The 22,608-nt window shown below is 53.9% G+C and overlaps 1 protein-coding gene across 1 annotated transcript in view; it reads right to left on the minus strand.

Annotated features, from left to right (window-relative positions):
* ATN1 (atrophin 1) overlaps nt 1–22,608 on the minus strand; it is a 28,841-nt gene that overhangs the window by 4,775 nt on the left and 1,458 nt on the right. The window contains 4 exon segments of the mRNA XM_055710838.1: nt 1–1,863; nt 3,175–3,288; nt 3,647–3,784; nt 3,945–4,138. Coding sequence (XP_055566813.1) covers nt 1–1,863; nt 3,175–3,288; nt 3,647–3,784; nt 3,945–4,022 — 2,193 coding nt within the window. The 5' untranslated portion in view covers nt 4,023–4,138.

Here is a 22,608-nt window from a genome sequence, read left to right on the forward strand (position 1 = left end):
CGGCGGGGGTGCCGGGGTGGCCATGCTCCCTGGCAGGGGTGGTGGAGCAGAGGGGGCGGGCGAGGGGGCTTTGTAGCCCCCCGCCACGGGGGAGGAGGCCACCCGGTAGCTGGGAGGGGTGGCTGCCCGGAAAGGGGGGGCTGAGGAAGCAGGGGGTGAGCCCGGCTTGTAGGGGGCCGGGGGCTGGAAGGTGGGGCCAGGGGAGGCCGCCCGCTTCCCGTAAGGGGCCACGGCTGAGGGGGGTACCGGGGGTGAGACCGTCTTGTAGGGGGCCGTGGAGGGGGAGGCCATGGTGGCAATGACAGTGGAGAGGGTGGTGGCAGCGGAGGTGACCGGGGGTCCGGCCCCATGTGCAGGGGAGGGGGGCGGCGGCGGGGGAAAGGTGTAGGTGGCAGGGCTCTGCCCCGGGGGGTGAGCGCACATGCCAGGGTAGCTCCCCTGGGAAGAGGTAGCAGAGGAGGACGAGGAAGAGGAGGAAGAGGACGAGGAGGACGAGGAAGAGGAGGAGGAAGAGGAGGAGGGGGCAGCGGCCGCCGAGGGAGCCTGGCTGTAGGCAGCCTGGCTGTGGGGAGGGTACAGGCGCAGGCTGTAGGTGGCATGGGAAGGGTGATGGCTGTTGGACTCCAAGCCATGGGAGTAACCCCCGGGGGGCTGGGGGGGAGCTGCGGCTGCTGGGGAGACCCCCCCGCCGCTCCCGTGGCCATGGTGGTGCTGCTGGGGTGGCTGCTGGTGATGGGGCGGCTGGCCAGGGAAGGGGGCGGCGGGGTGGGAGCCGGTGTTGCCCAGGGGGCGGCTGTAGGGGGGTGGTCCCTGGCTCCAGACAGGCTGGGAGGGCAGGGAGGGCTGGGTGTACTTGGGGGGCTGGCTGGACACCGAGAGCCCGCTGGGCGGTGGGAAGGAATGGCCGTAGGAGGCACTGTAACTGGGCAGGGGCTGTGCTGGGGAGGGCTGGGGGTACTGGGCAGAGGAGCTGGAGGGTGGCAGCGGCGGTGGGGCGTAGGGGTAGCGGGAGGGGGCCAGGGCCGGTGCCTTGTCCTGCCCCATCCCATGGGGCGAGGGAAGGTGGCCACTCAGGGCCTGCCCCACCATCCCTGGGGAGCTGGAGGTGGCCACCGCGTTGTTGAGCGGGCGCAGGGCCGGGGGGGGAGGCAGGTTGGCAGAGACATGGGGGAAGGAAGGGGCCGAGGCTGGGGCTGCGGCCGGAGGGTTGGCTGGAGGCGTCTTTTGAGGGGGAAGCCCCCCTACTACTGATGCCAGCGAGATGGGAGTGGTGGGGGGTGGGTTGTGCTTGGCACCGAGGGTCTGCTCACGACCCCCTGATGCTGGGAGCCCCCCAGCTCCACCAGCAATTTTGGCCCCGACCTGGACCACATTGGCCGTAGGGTAAAGAGGAGCGTGGGATGAGGAGGAGGAGGAAGAGGAGGAGGAAGAGGAGGAAGGGGGAGCAGGAGGGGCCGCAACAGCAGAGGAGGAGGAGGTGGGTGTCTGCGGGGCTTGAGCTTGGAAAATGCGGGAGGGCTGGCCCTCCAGCTGGGAATGGTAGCTCCCAGGGGGGGGTCCCTGGGGGTGCACCTCACCGGGGAGCCCAAAGCTGGGCTCGGGTGGGCGGGCCAGGCTGTCAGGAGCAGGAGCTACCGGCGGGCTCTGGGGGAAGAGCGGAGGGTGGTGGTACGAGTGAGATGGCCCCTGGGACAGCACGGAGGAAGAATCAGAGTCATTCTCCACACTGCCAGGGCTGTAGACGCTGGGCGAGGTGCTCCTGTTATCCTGGTCAATGTCCCGCGGGTCACTGCTCATCTCATCATTGAAGCTGTGGCCATCAAGGCTGTCAACATCGGATGGGGATGGAGGACAGGGCAACTCCTGGAGTAGGAAGAAGGAGGACAGTGGTGTTATGCAGCTCCCCAGATCATGCACGGTGCATTTCAAGTTCCTAGAGGACTCGCTTTCCAACCTTCCTCTGCCAGCCCCAGCACTAGAAAACCCCTCAGAGGGAAGGAGACATTGTCTGGCAAGGGAGAACCAACAAGTCCTCCTGCCCCTGCCCTCCAGTGCTCTCAGGTCCTTCATGAGCATCCCACGCAATAAGTACCTTGTAGACAGAGGTAGCAAGGGAGGGCAGGGAACTGCTGCAGACCAGGCTGAATGAATAGATGCTAATGGTCCCAGCACCACCACCACTGTGATGGGCCACTGCCCAGGGCATGATACCAGCAGGGGACACAGAGCAGCACGCAGTGCAGAGCTCCAGCACAGCCCACAGACCCAAAATCACTCTTCTTGCTCCTGCAAGGTTCTTCCTGGATGAGACTCGCTCTCCTCCAGCCCATTCTTGCCCCCCCACTCACCTCCCTGAGCCCCCCTGCACTCCCCAACCCCTGCCCCCCCCCCCCCCTCCCCTCAGGTAATTAAGCCTCGGTGATTAAGCAGTTAGCACAGACAATTAGTAAGCGCCACTCTGGAGCCTCGGGGCTTACCAGAGAGGCTAAGCTGAAAAAAGATCACTGTTGAGCTAAAGAGTGTCCATGTGGAGAGATGACATCGGTGCAAGCACAGCGGTTTAGTTACAGTGACCTCCTAAGGGCAGCAAACAGCCCCCCGAGCGCATGCCTTCAGGGGCTGTTCCCTCAGCAGGTAACAGGGAACTGTGAAGCCCAAGAGCTGAGTCTTGCTCCGACCACCCAACCCACCAATCCAGCCCAGTGCTGTCGGCACTTCGGCAAAGCCCTGCCAGCACAACGAGCTGGCACAACACACACGAGTCGCTTTTGCACGACTGTCACCTAGAACCTGGCAGGACTCACACACCTCCTCTTGGTGCTGCTCTGGGGGAGCAGGAGAGGCTGAGCACAACCCAGCGGGTGCCCATGCACCCAGCTTGGCTCTGGCCGCTGCGCCGGGAAGGCAGGGCACGTGCCCGGCCCCAAGAATGTAGCGGTCCCCTGCAGAGACAGGGCAAAAGAGACGGAGAGCCTCCGCCTGCTCAGTCCCGCCGGTGCTCTTGTAGCCAGGCAGGTGCCACTGGGTTGGGAGAGCCACAGTGCAAAGCCCGAGATGCCAGGGCTCCCGAGCAGCAGGGACCTCAGGCTGGGTGGGCATGAGCGGCACAGAGCACGGGAGACTCCTCCGCCCTGGACCAGGGACATGCCAGCCACCACAGCAGGGAAAACTCACCTCGGTTTTGGTTTTTTTGGGAGCATTTGTGTCCTCCCCTTCACTCTCTGAGATCTCTTCTGTTCGGCCCTGCTTGCTGCCCTTGGGGGTGCAGGATTCCTCCACCCGGCCTTTCTGCAAGGGAGAGGAGAGCAGGGAGGTGGGGGGCCACGGACAAACTTCCCACCCTGACAGGCCTGCACAGCCACCACAGCGTGTGTGTTGAAGACCTCAGCAGACCAGCACTGAGCCAGGATATGTCAGAAATTAGCACTGAAAAGGGCTGGTGAGGCTGAAGGCCAGCCGCTGGGGGACGGCGGGCAGTGCAAGATGCTGAGGAAGAGAGGAAAGATCCCGCCTGCTCTGGAGAGCTAACCCAGCACGGGCTCCTTGGTGGACCCCTTCTGGTCTGTGTCCCCGAAATCTCCAAAGGGATCCTACCCAGCCTGGGCAGTCCTTGGGCACCCCCCACTCGCGCATTAGCTTATACTACCTTTGTTGCTTGCCGGGATTTCTCAGCCTTGCCATCACTGCTGGAGGTGCTGACGCCCCCAGGAGAAGCTCGACCCCGCGACCGGAGCTCCTCTCGGGGCCCTGGAGTCTCTTTCTTCCGTCCGCTCCGCATTGACATCTAAGAAAGAGGCCACTGGATCAGTCCGGCTTTGCATCCCCCCCGAGTCCAGAGCCCCGGCACTCTGCTGTGCCAAACTCACGTGCGCTGCGAGCCCCTGTCCCAGCCCACAGCTCCAGCCTGGTGCTGCTGTCCCACCCCCCTCTCCCATCTCACGTACTGAGTCCTTGTTCTGTCGTGTCTTCATTCTTTTGGGTGTGGGACCCCCATTCTCCTTGGCCCGGTTTGATGAAAACATAAATTTTTATCACTCCGCACCCCCCTTCGGCTGTTCCTGGGGAGATGGAGACAGGCCAGAGCAGTTCTGCTGGAACTGGGGCTTACACCAGCCACGCAACAAGGTCCCGGTGAATCCTGCAAGGCAGGCAAGCAGAGGAGAGGGGAGAAAGGCTCAGTGGACTGCAGGACATCCTTTTGTGGCTTGCTGTAGAAATATGACAGAATTATTCTTGTTTCCTTATTATTTACAGACGCAAGGATCTCCACCAAGAATGCGATGAACTTTCCCATCAGTGGGGGAAAAGTTCTGGCTGCTGGCGCAGCTGATTTCCCAGGAGCGATACCCACACAGCACGAGGCAGCCAGCGCCCAGCCATACACCTCGGGAGGTAGCAGGGGGAACGGCCATCAGAACACTGGCTGTTCTCTGAAATCATTTCATTATTTTCATTTCCTTGTTTATTCCATCTTCAGAGAGAGAGGAAAAAATAACGGGACAGGACTTTAAAATGTTTCTGGTGACAATTTTTCTGACTGCCTAAGTTCCTCTTGGCACTTAGTGCCGCAGGTTACACTGCCCATAACTGGCCACGTGCAGTCGTTAGTTGGCTCTGTGTAACGAACCCCCAGTGGCCCTTGCTGAAGGGGGGTTACATAGCCCTGCCCACCCAGAGCACAAGCACAAGCACCCACACACCAGCATGTCAGGCAGAAAATATGACAAGCCTTGCTTAGGCTGTTCCATGCCCCAGGTACACAAACAGGTGCAAGAAAACGCATTTAGCTTTGATTTTGCACGATGCAAACAGAATCAGCTCCCTTTAACTTGGAGTGCCTGCCCAGGTCTCCCTCCTCTCCGCAGGCAGGACCGTTCCCGGCGTTCCACAGTCCTGCCCAGAGATGCAGAGTACATCCCAAACGCTGTGAATACATTTACAGCTTTGTGCCGTGTCCAAAAGCACCGCTAAGACACTTGGCACCCTGTTATGCCACTGAGTGCCTGGGTTGGAGTACGAAAGCACCATGATTGCGTTAGCCTGGGAACTGGACTGAAGCGATTCAGGGATGCTGCTCCTGAAACTCGTTTCCTTGGCTCCATCCAGCTTAAGATTTTTTGCACTGCACAGACATAACCAAAAAGCAACTGCTCTACCCCAACCTGCCACCTGAGCTCCTGTACTCGGGCCTCCGGCATGGACAACCTGCAAGACACAAAAATGTGCCCCGTGGCTGAGGCATCAGGAGAAAAGAGCCACATCTCCTAGGTTATATTCTCTGAGCTGGAAGCACTGCGTTTTGTGAATAAGACAACTTCAGATCTGGGACTCCTAAAGGACACCCCAGACCTGGAAAGATCAGCTTCCAGCTGGCCAGTGCAGGAGCAGCCTGGGTGCACTCTCACCTCTCCGAGAAGGCAGCTGAAACCAGGGATCAGAGCAAAGGCACCAGAGAGGAGAACTCTTGCCCCCCATGCAGCCCTGCTGCTGGACCACACTGCCCCGGGTCGCTGCCTCCCTCCGCCTCCGTCTCCCTGCCTGTGACAAGCAAGTAAGGACACTGGCCTCTCTGTTCTGAGTCCCCGCATCTCCCCTGACCAACGCTTAAAGAAACCCACCCAGAAGGTACTTGGGAAGAACAGGGGATTTGTTTGTTTTAATTTCATTAATATTTTATTTGACCCTCATTATGAAAGCCACAGGGGACTCATCCAGCATTAATTCCCACACACAGCAATTCATTAACTGAGATCTCTTCTTTAATAGAGAAGTAGCTTACGATGGTTTATAACTGACCTAATAGAGGCAGAGCACTCTCCTAATCCCTACCAGCTGACACGTTATACAGCCTCACATTTCTGTCATACTTTGGCCTTCGGTTGCTCATTCAGCCAGTTACACCGATGCTATTCCAGATAAGTATCTAGAATTAACATTGCTCACATGAAGCAAGCATGGGGAGTAAGGCGATCCTAATGCAACCCGCGCTCAGCATGCGCCGTGCTGGCAGCCCGCAAGCAACAGCTCAGCCCTGAGCGCGCAGCAGCACAGTGCATCCCCAGCCTGCTGCTGCTCTGCCATGCAGCAGGGATGCACCCACACCTCCCACACCACAGAACCTGACATCACTCAACGCACAGGTCTCGCTTCAGCTTCCCAGCAACCCTGTAATGATGATTTTTTAGTCTTCTACCCAAAGAAGTAAGTCAGAGAAGTAAGAGGCAGGCAAGCTCACACTGAAACTTCCCTTTTTTAAGAGATACTGACTTGGCACTTACGCCGGCCACTGAGTATGTGGTACCAAACAAAGCCAGCAGCAAGCGGGTATGTTTCAGTAGATGTAATTAACCACCGGGGCAGAAGTTTCTACACTTAGAGAGTGAAAACTTTTCTAAAATATGTAACAAGAGTTGATGCACACACATTATTAGGCACAATACAGCAGCCATTACAGCACAGGCCAGGTGAGAGGATCACACCACCACCTTCTAATTTTAACATCCATGAAATAAAAGCTTGCAGCATGAGCCTTGACAATTAACAAAGTTACACCTAACCCTTCCCATCACCAAAGATCCCTGTAAATAAATGTCTCAGAAGAGTTCTTAGGGCTCTGTGGTTTTGGAAAGGAAATGAGACATTTGGCAGGGCTGCTGCCGAAGGGATAACCTTCTCCTGGCCCTGTGAAGCCCTTTCCAGGTTTGACAGAGTTACGAGGCACTGCAAATTGCTATTTTCTGTTTGCGTTTCATACAGCCCAGCTTGGCTTGGCTTACTGCCCAAACCCCTCCATGTTCTCGCGTAAGCCCTGGTGCAGTCTCCTGCGACCAACGCACACTCAACAGGCATCCCCACATGGGATCCAAAATGGATCCCACTCCTCCTCCTCCTCCCCAGCTCCCAGGTCATTCTCCTTTCCCAGAGAAGTATCGTCCTGCACAGGCAGCCAAGAAATCAGGGGCTCCAGCCCCCCTTCTACCGAAGGATGCAGGTACGCTCCCTCCTTCCCAGGCTGCAGCGCAGGGTTACTCTTCACAGGTAACAAACGCGGAACCAGGCCCATTGCAGATGAGATGCACTCAAATTTTACCTACTTCAGTATGCACCCGTGGTCTCCTAGGAAGTCCAGTGAATGTTTGCCCTGGGCTCAGTAGAGCATGTACACGTTAGACTGGGGGTTTGAGAAAATAAACCTTCCTAGATGGCAAGAGAGGTAGAGGGAAACAGGAGCAGGGCAGAGCCGCCTGGGATGGCGTCTGGTGGCCTGGCCGGGCTGTGAATGGCAAACGGGCCACACGAGGCTCGTGCCTGCCGGGCCTGCGCGCGCAGCTACGTCCCAGCAGCAGTGAGGCAATTCCCAGTGACGGGCAAGCCTGGGAAGTGCCTCCGAGCCCAGCAGCGGGCTGAAGGGCTCTGTCACTTCAGCTGATGCTCAGTGGCACAGCAGGACAGGCTGGCAAGTCCGGGGCCCCAGGCTCCCTGGGAAGGTCACAGGCAGCCAGGGTCCAGCCAGCCTCCCTGGGGCTAGTGCAAGAGGAGGGAGCTGAAGGCTCCCAGCACCCACACCACTGAAGAGCCAACGCCACCATTACTTCAGCAGCATTTCTTCAGCTAGCAGACATTTGAGGCCTGACCCAGTCCTCACTGAGATTAGCTGCTGGCACTCAGTTCTCAGCAGTTACCGTGGTCCCTTCCCCTTCTTTTGTACTACTCCTCTCTCAGGGGAAAAATAAAACATCTGCTTGGTTTTATTACCTTCCACCCTTGATCTTCTCGAACTGTAACGTCCCATAAGCTCAGGTGGATTCCAGCCTGGTCCCAGCAGGAGGGGAGGTGCAGCAGGCAGGAGGGGACGACACAGGAGCCCACCCTGAGCTAGCCCACCATGACCTGGGGTGGAGGGAACAGCATGGACGGAGCCCCTCTCCCCACCAAGGCTCTGCTTGGGCACTGCCTGGTGGGACACGCACCAGAGGGAGGCACCGAGGGCAAAGACAGAGAGGTGCATGGCTGCCTCTCAGTCTCAAAGAAGAAATTAATTAAAAGCTCTGCTGCCCATCAGGCCCACAAATGCTGCAAGAAGGGGCAATGTGACAGCATCTCTGCTTTTAAACAAAAAGGGACAGTGCCTGTCCTCTGGTCCCAGGGGTGACTGGCATCACACAGCTTGCATCTGGATGGCAGAATTCCCCCACCCTCCCCTAAGAGGGACGGATGCATCTAGCCTGGCCACTGGCCATCGGCAAGCTGCTACACCAGCTCCCAAAACACACTTGGGCATCGTCTGGGAGAGCACGCGCTGGCACAGGCCAAAGACCGTACCAAGGAACACCATCCCAAATGGACAGACGGTGCTGTGCACCAGTGCTGGGCCCGTGCAGTTCCTACTGACACAGCCAGCACTGTCTTCCACTAGATGCTAAGCCCATGGAAAATAAGTTTGAAGTAAGGAACCAGTGAAGTTCCTCCTTTAGTCTAAGTATAGATGCTCTGAAGTTCAAACCTCTTGTTTGCTTCAGTTGGGAACTGTTGAAAGTACACAGTGACTATTCCTCAAGTCATTTTTTGAAATGTAAGGACTGCATCCAAAATCCTTTGTGAAATCAAAGGCATTTGGCATGCAAAGGCAGGGACTCAGAAGTCAGAAGATGTTGAGAATTAAATGGAGTCTGCTTCTCTGCAATTCATTAGCTCTGTGTTCCCATCCTGGTTTTTCTCTTCCCCCTTCTGCAAAGGGATGGGTTAGGACTGGAGGGAGGAACCCGGGCAGCAAAATGAACACAGCTGCTTTCTAACACGTCGTAGATGCTGGGAAGCGTCCTGAACGTAAAATGAGACGATAACTGATGGGTCCCCCTGGACAGGTAAAGGTTGCTCAGAAGGGAGTGCCCACCCAAGCAGCACAGCCAGGGAACATGCACCGGGGGTGGCAGGTCAGAAGCTGGCACATAGATAGATATATATAGATATATGTATATATATGCACACACACAAACTGTCCAGTGAATGATGGTCCCAGGCACTTTTAATTCCTGTCTCCACCTCTTTCATTTTATAAAATGAAGGGAAAATTCCCAGAAATGTAATCAGGTTTAACAACTGTATAGCATCTTGGAAACATAAGGTTTCATCCAAAATCCTGCAATTAGACTATCCGAAGCTCAACATTTCCCAATCGCTAATTATCTGACTTCATGCTTGAACCCTGGCATCGTACCATCATCTGGTGGAGAAAGGGAGGGAAGGAGGGAGAAGAGCACTGTGTGCAGTGTTAGCAGTGAATGAACGCGTCAGGGTTCAGGTGGCATCTCACACTCTTATGATATCTACATGTAGCGTGACATCACTGTAAGAGTGAAAATGATTGTGTGAGCAAAGGGATTAGGATGGCAAAATGGTTGAATACCAAGATGGCAGTGCCCGGACGCTTGTGGCCAGTATCATCATGGGTGTGAATAGTCCCATCACTTGCAGAATTTTTTACTCAGTAAATTTTGTTACAAAGAAATATATTTACGTGACACCAACCGAAAGGTAGTTTTGAAACACAGGCATTTTCCTGTCTCCTGCAAAATAATTACAAGACCGGGTGGATGCAGGGGCTGTGAACTCGGGCTAGAGGGGGGATTAATCAAGGAATAAGGCTACAAACCTGGTCAAATAATCACACTCCAGTCAAAACTCTTGCTGACCAAGTGGATGGAGCTTAACTACATCCTCCTGCAATACTCAAGTGGAGCTGGAGGATCTCAGGGGACTGAAATACTCACGAGCCCAGGCTGAAGGCAGCGTTATCTGAAGCTTTCCCTGGCTGCCTGCACCACTGCACACATGCACACTGCCATCGGAGCACCCCCCATGCTGTGTGTGCGACAGGAGTATCCCACCAGCATCCCACCACCAGCAGCCGCTGGACATGGCCAGGAAGGGCTGAGACCTGCCCCGCTAGGGAGCCTTGGCAGCCCCGTGTTACGCGGCAAACCTAAGACAGAAATGCCTGCAACAAGTGAAAATGTCTATTACTGTGCAGAAATCAAAATACAAATTCAGTATAAAAATAGTTCCGTATAAAACCAGTGACAGTTGTCAATTTTTGTCATTTTCTATTAAAAAATTGATTCTGTGCTGGTAAGGTACTGGAATTTCATTGGATTCCTCTATCTTCAAAATATCGCATAAAATGGGTCACTATGAAATGTTTTAAAATAATCGATAAATGCAAATGTATGCACTTTCAGAAACTCCATTCTGTACTGAAGGGCAAACTACAGAGACTTTAATATACAAGCTGAATGAACTCTCTTGCTTTAGATCTACCTGTGTGTGTAAGTGAAAAGCAGATTCACGATCCCATCAGCACAACAGATCAGGTTGGAGCTGAACACAGACAAGCCCACGGGACCCGGTGAGATACGTCCCGGGCTCCTGAGGGAACCGGCTGATGCAGCTGCCAAACCGCTCTCCATCATATTTTAAAAGTCACGGCAGTCAGGCAGTCTCCAGTGACTGGAGGAAGGGGAATACTGCACCCACTTCTGAACAGGGTAATAGGGAACCACCAACCGGTCAGCCTCACCAGTCTGTGAGCCCAGTAAGCTCACAGAGCAGATCCTCCTGGAAGGCATGTCAAAACATATGGAGGATACGGAGGTGATCAGAGACAGCCAACATGGCTCCACCAAGGGAAGTTGTACCTGACAAACCTAGCGGTCTCCTATGACAGAGTAACTGCATCGGTGGACAAGGGAAGAGCTACGGACATCATCTACCTGGACTTCTCTTGGGCCTTTGATACAGTCCCCCACAACATTCTCACAGCTAAATCGGAGAGATACAGGTTTGATGGATAAGGCATGGATGGATGGTCTTGTCCAAAGAGTTACAGTCAACAGCTCAATGTCCAAGTGGAAACCAGTAACGAGTGGTGTCCCTCAAGGGTCCGTACTGGCACCAATACTACTTAATGTCTTCTCCAATGACACAGAGCGTGGGATGGAGCGCACCCTCAGCACGTTTGCGGATGACACCAAGCCCAGTGGTGCAGCTGGTGTGCTGGAGGGGAGGGATGCTGCCCAGGGGGACTGTGAAGGGCTTGAGGAGTGGCCTCATGTGAACCCCATGCAGTTCAACAAGGCCAAGTGCAAGGTCCTGCACCTGGGCTGGGGCAATCCGCAGGACCAGTGCAGACTGGAGGGGGGATGGACAGAGAGCAGCCCTGCCGAGAAGGACTTGGGGGCACTGGTGGATGAAAGAACAGACATGAGCTGCCCATGTGCATTCGCAGCCCAGAGAGCCAGCCGAGCCCTGGGCTGCATCCCCAGCAGCGTGGCCAGCGGGGGGGCTCTGCCGTCTGCCCTGCTTGGGTGAGACCCCCTGCAGCGCTGCCTCCAGCTCGGGGCACCCAGTATAAAGACCCGTCCAGAGGCGGCCACGAGGATGCTCAGGGGGGCTGGAGTCCTCTGCTGTGCAGACAGGCTGAGAGCTGGGGGTGTTCAGCCTGGAGAAGGCTCCGGGAGAACCTCACTGCAGCTCTCAGTGCTTAAAGGTGCTTATCAGAAAGATGGAGAGACAGAGACACTTTTTACCAGGACCCGCAGTGACAGGACAAGGAGCAACAGTTTTAAAAGGAAAGATGGTAAGTTTAGATTGGACATAAGGAAAAAAAAAATTCTATGAGTGGCAAAACACTGGAGCAGGATGCCCAGAGAAACTGGGGATGCCCCATCAGTGAAGTTCAAGGTCAGGCTGGATGGGGCTTTGAGCAATCTGATCTAATGAAAGATGTCCCTGCTCATGGCAGGGGGGTTGGACTAGGTGATCGTTAAAGGTCCCTTCCAACCAAACAAAATTCTATGATCTATGCCTAAAATATCTCCCATGAGAAAAAGTGACCCGACCTGAGACAACAGCTTTAATCCTTTTCTTGTATGTACTTGTTGACTTACCTGTCAACAGTACTTGTTGACAAACTGACTTACCATGCTACCTCAGTGCTCCTTCCCCCCAGTACAATAAATAAAAACTAAAATGCTCACATTTCAGGAAGGGGTGCCAAGTAAGAGTACTAAAAATAAACCTGAAGAGTGCTGGCAGTCTTAGGAGATAAAGCCAGTTTATGTTTTATTAAGTTTATATTAATGTTTTGTTTTCTTAATTCTGCACAACCATGAGGAGTACGAACATTACTTTGAGTGTGAAAGCTGTAATTCTGGAACCTCCATTCAATAAAAAACGTGTTTGAGAAAAAATATTTTCTGACGAGCGGAGTGAAATAAAAACAATTAGAGCTAAAGTGAGGTACTAAATAATAAAAACATTCATGCATTTAACAATAGCTTAATTTACAGCATAGAAGATATTAATTTTTGCAGAAGCGACTGAAAATAAAGTTTGATTCACTAAATGAAGGCTAGATGTACTAAAGAAGGTTACGTTAATCATAAAACGATTCCTGAGGGCACACTAAAATGACTGTAAGTAACAGATCTACTTTAAAATCTCAGAAGAATCACAGCGCCTCGCCGGAGGAGAGCCTCCAGATCTCATGGGGACGCAGGCTGGCAGCAGATCACACCACACCGGGCTTTCCCCTCTGGCAGTGGGATGAAGCCCCGGCCGTGTGACGCAGAGCAAGGACATGCCGCACTCTCCATGCTGGCTATGTCACGTTCTGGTTCTGTACTGGCAATGCCTGAGCACGCCTCACCTGGGGAGCTGCTAGGGGTTAACGGTCCACCACGTACTCACACGCCTTTTTACACACAGAGGTCCCTGGCTAAGGGGTGCAAAGCAAACTACTCTGAGGCAGCCCAGGTTGGCTGCCCAGAGACTCAAAGGGAGATGCCGGCATGGGATGCCTGCAGGGCTCTGCTCCAAGCTCCTGCGCACAGCAGACCTCAAGCTCTAGATGGGGTTGCTCAGGGGCTTCTCCAGGCGAGTCCCGGACATCTCCAAGAACTAAGCTTCTCCAGCTGACCTAGGACACCCACTCCAGTGCAGAAACACCCACGACTGCTTCTCATTTCCTCGTTACAACTTGCAACTGTGACTCCACGAACAGTGGCTCCTCATTGCTGTGGATGGCAGTTATCCACCTGTAAGCCCATCACGGTTCCAGACTTCTGGTGCAAGTCTTTACTGGGCGAGATTGCTGGCAACTCTGCAGCTGCAGGTCATGGGCAAGAACACAGGAAACCAGAAGATGGATGCAAACTCAGAGTGGCTGCATCACCTGTCGCTCCCCTCAGCCACAGAGCAGCCAACAGCAAGCACAGCCACCCCTTTCCACCAGGACACATATCGTTCTGAAGCTGGCAGAGGCAGGCCGGGGCAAGGATGCAGCTCTGAGTAGAGCCCTCTGTCCTGCAGACTGGTCAGAGTGGAGAAAAGAACCAGAGGGACACTCAGCAGCTAGAAGGATCAAACTCTGCAAAGGGATCTGAATGACAAAGTGCTGAAAGCATGGCACTGGGGGGGAGAAAGCCTGCCGGGTCACCGCAGGATCCATGTCCTGCCTCCCAAGGGCATTAAGTAGGAGACACTGTCAGTATTGCAGATGATCACAATTTAAGAGAGAACTTAAGGGAATAAACCACTAAAGAAGCAAAATCAGGATGGCTATAGAAAAAGGGAAGACAATGTGGCTGACAGAAGTAAATTAATGAGGGTAATAATGAGGAACTAACTGAGGAGAACTGTAGAAGGACTTTCCAAGAGGAGTGACTGGGTGGTTAAATGGCACATGAACTTCCATCTAAATACAGAGCAATGCACACAGAGAAAAAAACCCAACTCCATCTCCACGTATAAAATGATGGACTCTGAGCTGACTGGTGCCACTCAAGAGCGATGCCCTTGGGATACAAGAGGCAGATCTATGAAAATGTCACCTTGGCATTCAGCAGCCATCAACAAAGTGAACCATGTGCTAGAAATTCTGAGAAAGGCACTGAAAACAAAACAGAGAATGCCATTATGCCCTTGCCCAAGCCCATGGCTTTCCCACATCTTGAAACACGTATGCAGTTCTCTCCTTCCACAGGAACTAGACAGGGAAATGAAGAGGCATGGCTGAGTGGGTTGGACATCTCTGTCCAGAGACAAGGTTATTAAGTGAGGATGTGATCAAGGACTGTAAAACCATATATGAAAAGTAGACGTTGGGTAGGAAACCATTTTTCACTGTCTTTTCCAGTATAAGAACTGAGCACCATCAAATAACACGACAAAGAAACAAGCTCCAAACCAACAAGAAGAAAGAGTTCTTGAAGTGGGTCGCTGCAGAATTTCTAACCAAAGGACACTATGGGTGCTAGAAGCCCACATGCATTTGACCCAAGACTGGAGAGTTTAATGCAAGAGAGAATAACTGCCACTTTCTGAATAGACAGAAACCACATCCAGCTCTGGCAGACCCTCTGCTGGAAACAGCTGGAAGCTGTAGAAGTATCAGAGGAAGAGCATGAGAGCTTGCCTTCATTCACCCTCCTTCCCAGGGATCTGGTAGCAACTGCTGCTGCAGACACGGACTCTGGACTAGGTGGACCTAGGAGGGTCACTGGCACGTTTTTAACAAGTTCAATAGCACAAAGTGCCCAGTGACAAGCATGTCAGCCATAAGATTCTGCTCATCAGTAGGGAGCACTGAGGAGCGGCATTCACTCATCACAGGACAGCTATGGGCACCATCGCTACTTCCAACACATCAGGCAAGGTATCATCAAGCAACAAGAGAAGGCATTAACGCCCCTGACCATTGCACTTGTCAGACATCCTCTGGCAGCCCACATAATGCTTCAGTTTCCCAACATCAGGAAAGATCAAAGTAGATTGGAAAAGGTGCAGAAAGCTGTTTCCAGAACGCTGAGGGACACAAAGAGTCTCTCTGTTATGTACGGAACCTATAAAGACTTTACCTTTTTTTAACCTCACAAAATAAAAGCTGAGGTGATGTGATTACTGTCTGTAGAACACCAGAAACTAAACACAAAGGGGTCAGAAGGGGTATTTAGGCTAAAAAAGGAGGTTGGCATAAGAACAAGTGGGTATAAAAAAGCCACCAACAACTTAAAGATGGAAATATGAAGATTCCTGGCCACATGGGGCAGCCCCGGAACAGATGTCCCTGGAGCATAACCGGGGCAAAATAAAATCATTATTAGTTACACGGACTTCACTATGTTTGCACAAGAAAGCAGGTGGCACAGTGCCCAAAGGGCCTGGGCGGCAGCCCTGCAGGGCAAAGGCGCCCAAGGAAGGCTGGGCATTCTTCAGGGACATTTTCAAGGGGCAGGAGCTGGCTGTCCCCACGTGTGGCAGAGAGAGCCACCGGCCTGGCTGAGCAGAGAGCTCTGGCTGGAACGTGGGGAAATAGGGGTGCATGAGCCCTGGCAGAAGGGGCAGGCCACTCGGGGGGACTACAGGGACATCGTGAGGTTATGCAGGGAGAAAATGAGAAGGGCCAAACCTCCACTAGAACTTCATCTGGCTACTGCCATAGAAGACAATTAAAAATGTTTCTATAAATACCTTAGCAACTAAGGGAGGGCTAAGGACAGCCTCCATCCTTTATTGGATGTGGGGGAAACATGGCGACAAAGGGTGAGGAGAAGGCTGAGGTGCTTAATGCCACCTTCGCCTCAGTTGTTAATAGTAAGCCCAGTTGTTCCCGTGGCACCCGGCCCCTGGGCTGGAGGATAGGGACAGGGAGCAGAATGCGGCTCCCACAGTCCAAGGGGAACTGGTTGGTGACCTGCTGCACCACTCAGACACACACCAGGCTGCGGGACCAGGTGGGACCCCATGGGTGAGACCCCCCCAGCACACAGGGGGCTGGCAGAAGCACTCACCGAGCCGCTCTCCATCACGGCTCAGCAGCCCTGGCTGACGGGGGTCCCAGCTGAGCAGGGGTCTGCCAGCGTGATGCCCCTCTACAAGAAGGGCTGGAAAGAGGACGTGGGGCACCGCAGGCTGCCAGCCCAACCTCGGTGCCAGGGAAGGTTATGGAGCAGCTCTTCCCAAGTGCCATCACACGGCATGTGCAGGACAGCTGGGGATTGGGCCCAGCCAGCTCGGGGCTGTGGAAGGCAGGTCCCGCTTCTGTGGAAAGCAGGTCCTGCTTGGTGAACCTGATCTTCTAGGACAAGGTGACCCGCTCAGTGGATGGGGGACAGGCCGCGGGTGGTGTCTACCTGGACCTCAGCAAAGCCTTTGGCACCATCTCCCACAGCATCTCCCAGAGACCCCAGCTGCTCCCGGCCGGGCCAGGGGGCTCTGCGCTGGGTGAGGAGCTGGCTGGGTGGCCAGGCCCAGGGAGCACCGGTGGATCGAGTCACCTCCCGCTGGCACCGGGTACACGGGTGTCCCCAGGGCTCCGGGCTGGGTTCGGTGCTGTTTGATGTCTTTAGCAACCATCGGGGTGAGGGGATTGAGGGCCCCCTCAGTCCACTGGCAGATGACACCCAGCTGCGGGGAGCACTGCCGTGCCGGGGGGGCAGGGGCTCTGCAGGGGGTCTGGGCAGGCTGGATGATGGGGGGAAGAGGGCTCTGCAGGGGGTCTGAGCAGGCTGGATGATGGGGGGAAGAGGGCTCTGCAGGGGGTCTGGGCAGGCTGGATGATGGGGGGAAGAGGGCTCTGCAGGGGGTCTGGGCAGGCTGGATGATGGGGGGAAGAGGGCTCTGCAGGGGGTCTGGGCAGGCTGGATGATGGGCCCAGGCCAGTTGTACAAGGTTCAACAGGGCTCAGTGCCAGGCCCTGCCCGTGGGGCACACCAGCCCCACACAGCCCCACAGGCTGGGGCAGGGGGCTGGGAACTGCCCAGAGGAAAGGGCTGGGGGGTCTGGTTAACGGCCGGCTGGACATGAGCCTCCAGTGTGCCCAGGTGGCCAAGGCCAACAGCATCCTGGCTTGTGTCAGAGATGGTGTGGCCAGCAGGACCGGGGCAGTGACCGTCCCCCTGCACTCTGCACTGGTGGGACTGTACACCTCAAATCCTGTGCTCAGTTTGGGCCCCCTAGGGCAGGGGGGACACTGAGGGGCTGGAGCGTGTCCAGAGCTGGGGAGGGGGCTGGGGAAGTGGCTGGGGCACAAGGCTATTGCAGGGCAGCTGGGGGGGGTCAGCCTGGAGGGGAGGGGGCTCGGAGCAGACCTGATCGCTCCCTACAGCTGCCTGGCAGGGGGCTGCAGCCAGGGGGGTCGGTCTCTGCTCCCAGGGAACAAGTGACAGGACAAGATGAAAGGGCCTCAAGCTGCGCCAGGGGAGGGTTAGGTGGGAGAGCAGGAAAAATTTCTTCACCAAAGGTGGTCAAGCACTGGAACAGGCTGCCCAGGGAGGTGGCAGAGTCACCATCCCTGGAAGCATTGAAAAGACGTGCAGGTGCGGTGCTCAGGGACGTGGTTCGGTGGTGGCCTTGGCAGTGATGGCTTAACAGTTGGATCAGTGATCTTAAAGGTCTTTTCCAACCCACATGATTCTGTGATTCTGCCTTTGCAGCCAGTGACCCAAGGGACACCCTTTGGATTTTGTTTCTAGGGATTCACAGCTGACAGCAAAGCCAACGCGAGCGCCGTGCATGCAAAGGGCAAGTGCCCGGACAGGATGAAAGTGGACAGACAGATCCAGAAGGAAAGGACAACTGGGGCCAGGGAGATGGAAACTGGGACAGCTGTACAGCAGACCTGGGCACTGATAAGCTTTGAGCCAATCCCTTGCTCAGGATCCTGCAGCTTTTCCTTGGTCTAGAGAACTGGCCAAGTGGGACAACCCTGCCCTCACCTCTGGGGCGGAAGGAAGGGAAACACAATGGTGCATCCAGGAAGGTTTACAGGGGAAGAGGTGGTGGGAGGTCTCCACTCAAACCCCCTGTTCACAGCAGACTGCAAAGCTAAATGGGGTTGCCAGAGACACCTCAGAGAACAGAGCACCCTGGGGCCTGGGGGCCTGTGCTAGTGCCAATCCGCCCTCCAGAGGAAGGAGAGATTTGGCCTTAAAAACTTTACCAAGTTCGCAGTAAAGTATGATTTCAGTCCTTATGCAATCAGAAAACATGATGTTTATGGTTAAACCAAGGTCTTCCCAGTCCTGATACAATAAAGGATTAAAAGCCACAAGTATCCAGAATTCTCCCTGACCCCAAGAGAATCCAAAGCAATTCTCAGCAAAGTGCTACCACCCGGACACCGAGCCCACCTCACCACCGCAGCCACGGCCCCGCCACGCAGTGGGCACCCCAGCCCAGAGACCCCAGCCCAGAGACCCCAGCCCAGGCCCAGGCTGCCAGGAGAACAGGCACGATGGCCAGGTGAACACCCCAGCGGTTTTGATGCCCCGGGTAACCTCTGCCAAGCAGCATGTGACGGGCTGAAGGCTGCGGCACGGCTATGACCTGTCCCAGCAAGAAGACCCCACAGGTGGCCCTGCCGTCAGAAAATGAGCCCCCCAGAGCTCGCTGTGGCCAGGCAATGGCGGCCTGCCATGGAACGTTGCCAGCAGTGGTGAAGGCACTGGCTGGACAAAGATTGCAGAAACACGGATGAAGTCTGCAGATGGCGCTGGGGCAGGTGAGAGAGAAAATGAAGAAATGGAAATTCCGGCACAGATCAGCTGGCAACAGGGTCACGCAGAAAGATAAGCGTAATTATGGAAGATTTTTACACCAAGAATGGAAGAATGTACAGCGCTTTGAAGGATGAACATCCAAGGATACACCAAAGCTTGCAAAAGGCCTTGTAACGAACGGCTGATGGCAAACGAACAGGAGCTTGGCATGAGACCTCTAAGGGGGCTACTCCAGAATGAATGAAACCCACCAGTTCACAACAAGAGGAACACCTTCAAGAGCAGGAACAGAGAGATGGGTTTTTACCCGACTATACAGAGGGTTGGAGGGACCATGATGGGAGTAGCGTGTGCAGTTTTCTACCCGTGTACCCCAAAAAGGATGCTGACAAACTCAAAACTTCCAAAAGAAGAACAAGGAAGTCCAGTAACTTCTCTCCCCCTTACAGTAAGGGCCTTAAGAAGCTCAAGATATTTATCTTATTGGAGAAAAGGTCAAAATGCAACTTGAAGGTGGCCTATGAGTACTACAAAGGGAGAAGATTCCTGACGGCAGAGAGGTCTCTTTAACCTACAAGACAACCTTCTAGCTGAAGCTAGACAAATTCCACACCGAAATAGTGCAAAATCTAAAGAGTGGGAAAAATCATCACTTGAAAAAACTGCATGGAGATCTCCCACATCACTGGAAATCTTAAAGCTTTTTTTTTCCCATTTTATTCTACAATGAATACTCTTACCTGCAAAGACCACCAGGTGACATTCCCTGCCACAGGCTGTGCAGGGCAGAGGACCAGCCAGTTGATCAGAACAGGTTTTTCAATACTAAAGTCATTAGCAGTCATAGAGAGGTTGGCCAAGAGGTGATGGGGTCTAGCTCCAGGTGAAAATGCACTTTGAAAGCAACAGTCTAGCAACGTATGAGGAAAGCTTGACGGATAATGGTAACTGGATAAACCACTCTTCATGGAGAGTGGGCCCTATCCACATGCCTGGCAAACTAAATAATTCTGACAAAAATCACTTCATCTAGTGCACCACCTGAAAGAAAAACAGTACTATATCCAAAATACTGTACTATAGATAAATTTTATACTGATACGTATAGCATAGTGTATTGGACATAAAGTGTAATATAACATCATGTATTATATATGATACAGAATACTACATATATATATTGTGACATGTATGCACATACCTAAATATATATATACACAGTATATCTAATCCACTGTCCGCAGAGATGAAGGTTGCTCAAATGCAACCTTCGCTGAAGTGATCTATAACAGAGAGAGACCTTGTGGAAGGAGCAGGGCATTGCCAAGTGCCTTGCACGGCAGGGAAGTACAAGACTAAAATTTTTGAGCTAAACTGATCTATGATGAACAATGTCACCAGGGCAAGAGACATGAAGGAAGACTGAAAGCAAGCAGCGACCCTTCTTCAGCGAGGCCCAGACAGACCATCATTGGCTGAAATTGCTCAGAGAAGATACTGCAGTTACCCTTTGGTTTATAGGTGAAAACACTGCCACAACAATCAATCAAACATTGGTATTTTTACAGGAGACGGTAACAAATCCGTGTTTGCTGCCACAACAAGTGCAGAAAACAGGCTGTCATGGATTTCTGCAGGAGCACCATCACAACTGGAAGCCAGGCACCGCTTCCAAAGGGATCGCTTCCTCACAAAATTGACTTGTGTTAAACTTTTAACCTACCCCCACGTGCTGGAAGCTCGCACTGGCCAACCAGCCCAAGGGAGAGAGGCAAAGCTCCAGCCCTGAGCTGGGGACATCCTCTTCCATCCCATCATCCTCCACACGAGTCTCCCTAAGGTCCCACCGCACCGCTGGCAGGACAGCAAGGGCTCCGGTGCTGAGCTCCGCATGACACAGAGCAGCGGGACGTGGACCTGGCCAGCCCGGCAGCACACACCTCAGCCATGGCTGCAGCCTCAGGAACGCGGGCAAGGCAGTGAGATGGAGCATCTCACCTTCACGCTGAACCGTCGGCTGCGACCAGACTTGGGCAGCGACCACGTGAGCGGATTCTGCAGAGAATACGTGCCCTGGGTGTAGCTCACTTGGACAGGAGCATGACTCTTTCAAAGGTGCCTCCACCTTTAAACACACTCAGAGCTCGTGTCACCTTCTCCTTGGCCTTTCAGAAACTTGTAAAGCATGACTATTCAGCACTTCACAAGGAACCGTCCTCAAGAAGTACAGAGGGAAGAGATGAAGCGATAAACACAGGAAATACACCTCATGCTTCCATTGCATCTCCCAGTGGAGGGAGAAAGAGACCAGAAAATCCAATGGAGGTAGGAAATTAGTTTGTTTGTCCAAAAGAGAATGGGAGAAAGCAAAAACAGAGCTGGGAAAGATATGGCCTGGTGGAGGAGGAAAGCGGCTTACAGAAAAGACAGGCACCCAAAGAGGAAAAATGTATGATTGGGTAAACATTCAGGTAGAGATTTAAGGAGGGGCACGGCTGAATAAATGCTCAGGCCAACTCCAGAGACTACAATTGCAAAGGTATTACAGCCCAGATCTGGTAAATAAATAATCCTTCCCTAGTGCTCTGTATCCCACAGTGACTGCTCCCCTCGACTCCACACCCCACATCCCATCCCACCCCCCAACCCCCCCAAGAAAGGCTGACAAATGCAAGGGAGCTCCAGGAGGAATCAGGAAGGTATGCAAGGAGTGATGGAGGCTAAACTTTGGCAAGAGGAAAACCTGACCGATTCACTTTGGCTACAAATAGAAACAGAATGGAGTATTTCAGCTGGAAGGGACCTACAGCGACCATCTAGTCCCACTGGACGTGATGCTCCCCCTCTTGAAGGAAAACATGGAGCTGGTTGCTTTTAGTAAGTGATCCCACTACGCCACAGAATCGCAGCTCCTTGCACGCCAATCATTACTGTGGCACACAGGTATGCCCAGGAGAAACCTCCTGGCAACCCCCTTGTGCAGGCAAGCCCGAAGGTGAGAGCGCGAGGCCCTTCCAGAGGCATCCAAGGGGGTACAGAATCTAGGGGAGGAGGTAAATGTGTATGAAGAGAGGTAAAGGCAGGCCACTGAAGCAGGTTAAACCTGTTAATCTTCTTCATTAGGATTCACAGCACATTTAATTTTCAAATGTTTGGAGGGTTTTTATCATTTCAAGCGAGAGCAGCGGCGCTGTATGTTCAATCCTCGGCCATACCTGAAAAGCTCCGCCGTAAAGCACAATTGGAAAAGTCTGGTTTGAAGGACCAGGTCATCCCCAAGAAGCTGGGGAAATACACAACCATCGTTGTACAGTCACCGATAACAAATATCAAAATAACAGCTTGGCCAAGAAATGGGAAAAAGGATGGAATTCATTCCGATGAGCAACCTGGCCATTCACATTTACAAGCTTCCCAGCCCCGGGTAGCGATCCCGGAGCTCTGGCCCCCCTCGGGGCTGCCCGTGCTGCACAGCGGTGATGTGCAACACCCTGGGCTCGGCAGAAAGGAGGGTCCCGCTTCCGCCTCCAGCAGCCACGGGGCTCGGCTGATGCACCGGCACACTGATCCTGGTGGGAAGTCAGGGCTGAGCTCCGATGCTTCAGGCACACAGGTGCATACCCACGCTCCCCCATCCCGGTGGGCACCAAGCGGATGGCATTCCCAACTCCTGCTCCTCCGCTCCCCTGCCACACACCTCAGCGTAACGGCCTCAGCGTAACGGCCCACTACTTTCTCCTCACTTTTTCAGTGCTGGAAGTCATCAGAGCTCCCGCACAACCCACCCGATACAACCAGATGTAACAACAACAGGTCCTAGCGGCTGGAGCTTGGCAAGGGCACACTGCTCCTCGGGAGCCACTGCACTGCCAAACAGGCTCTGCAGACAAAAGCCAGGCAGATTCTTACAGTAGCCATCCTGGCAATTCAGGAAGTGGCCGCTGAACTCGAGGTGGCCACAGCAGCCAGAACCCATGCAAAGCCAGACGCTGCCGGCCTCAAAAGCAACTTTGGGAACATACAATAGCTATGGAGGCAGAACTCGACAGCA

The sequence above is a fragment of the Falco cherrug genome, chromosome 5 (assembly GCF_023634085.1).
Source record: "Falco cherrug isolate bFalChe1 chromosome 5, bFalChe1.pri, whole genome shotgun sequence".
NCBI classification, from domain to species: domain Eukaryota; kingdom Metazoa; phylum Chordata; class Aves; order Falconiformes; family Falconidae; genus Falco; species Falco cherrug.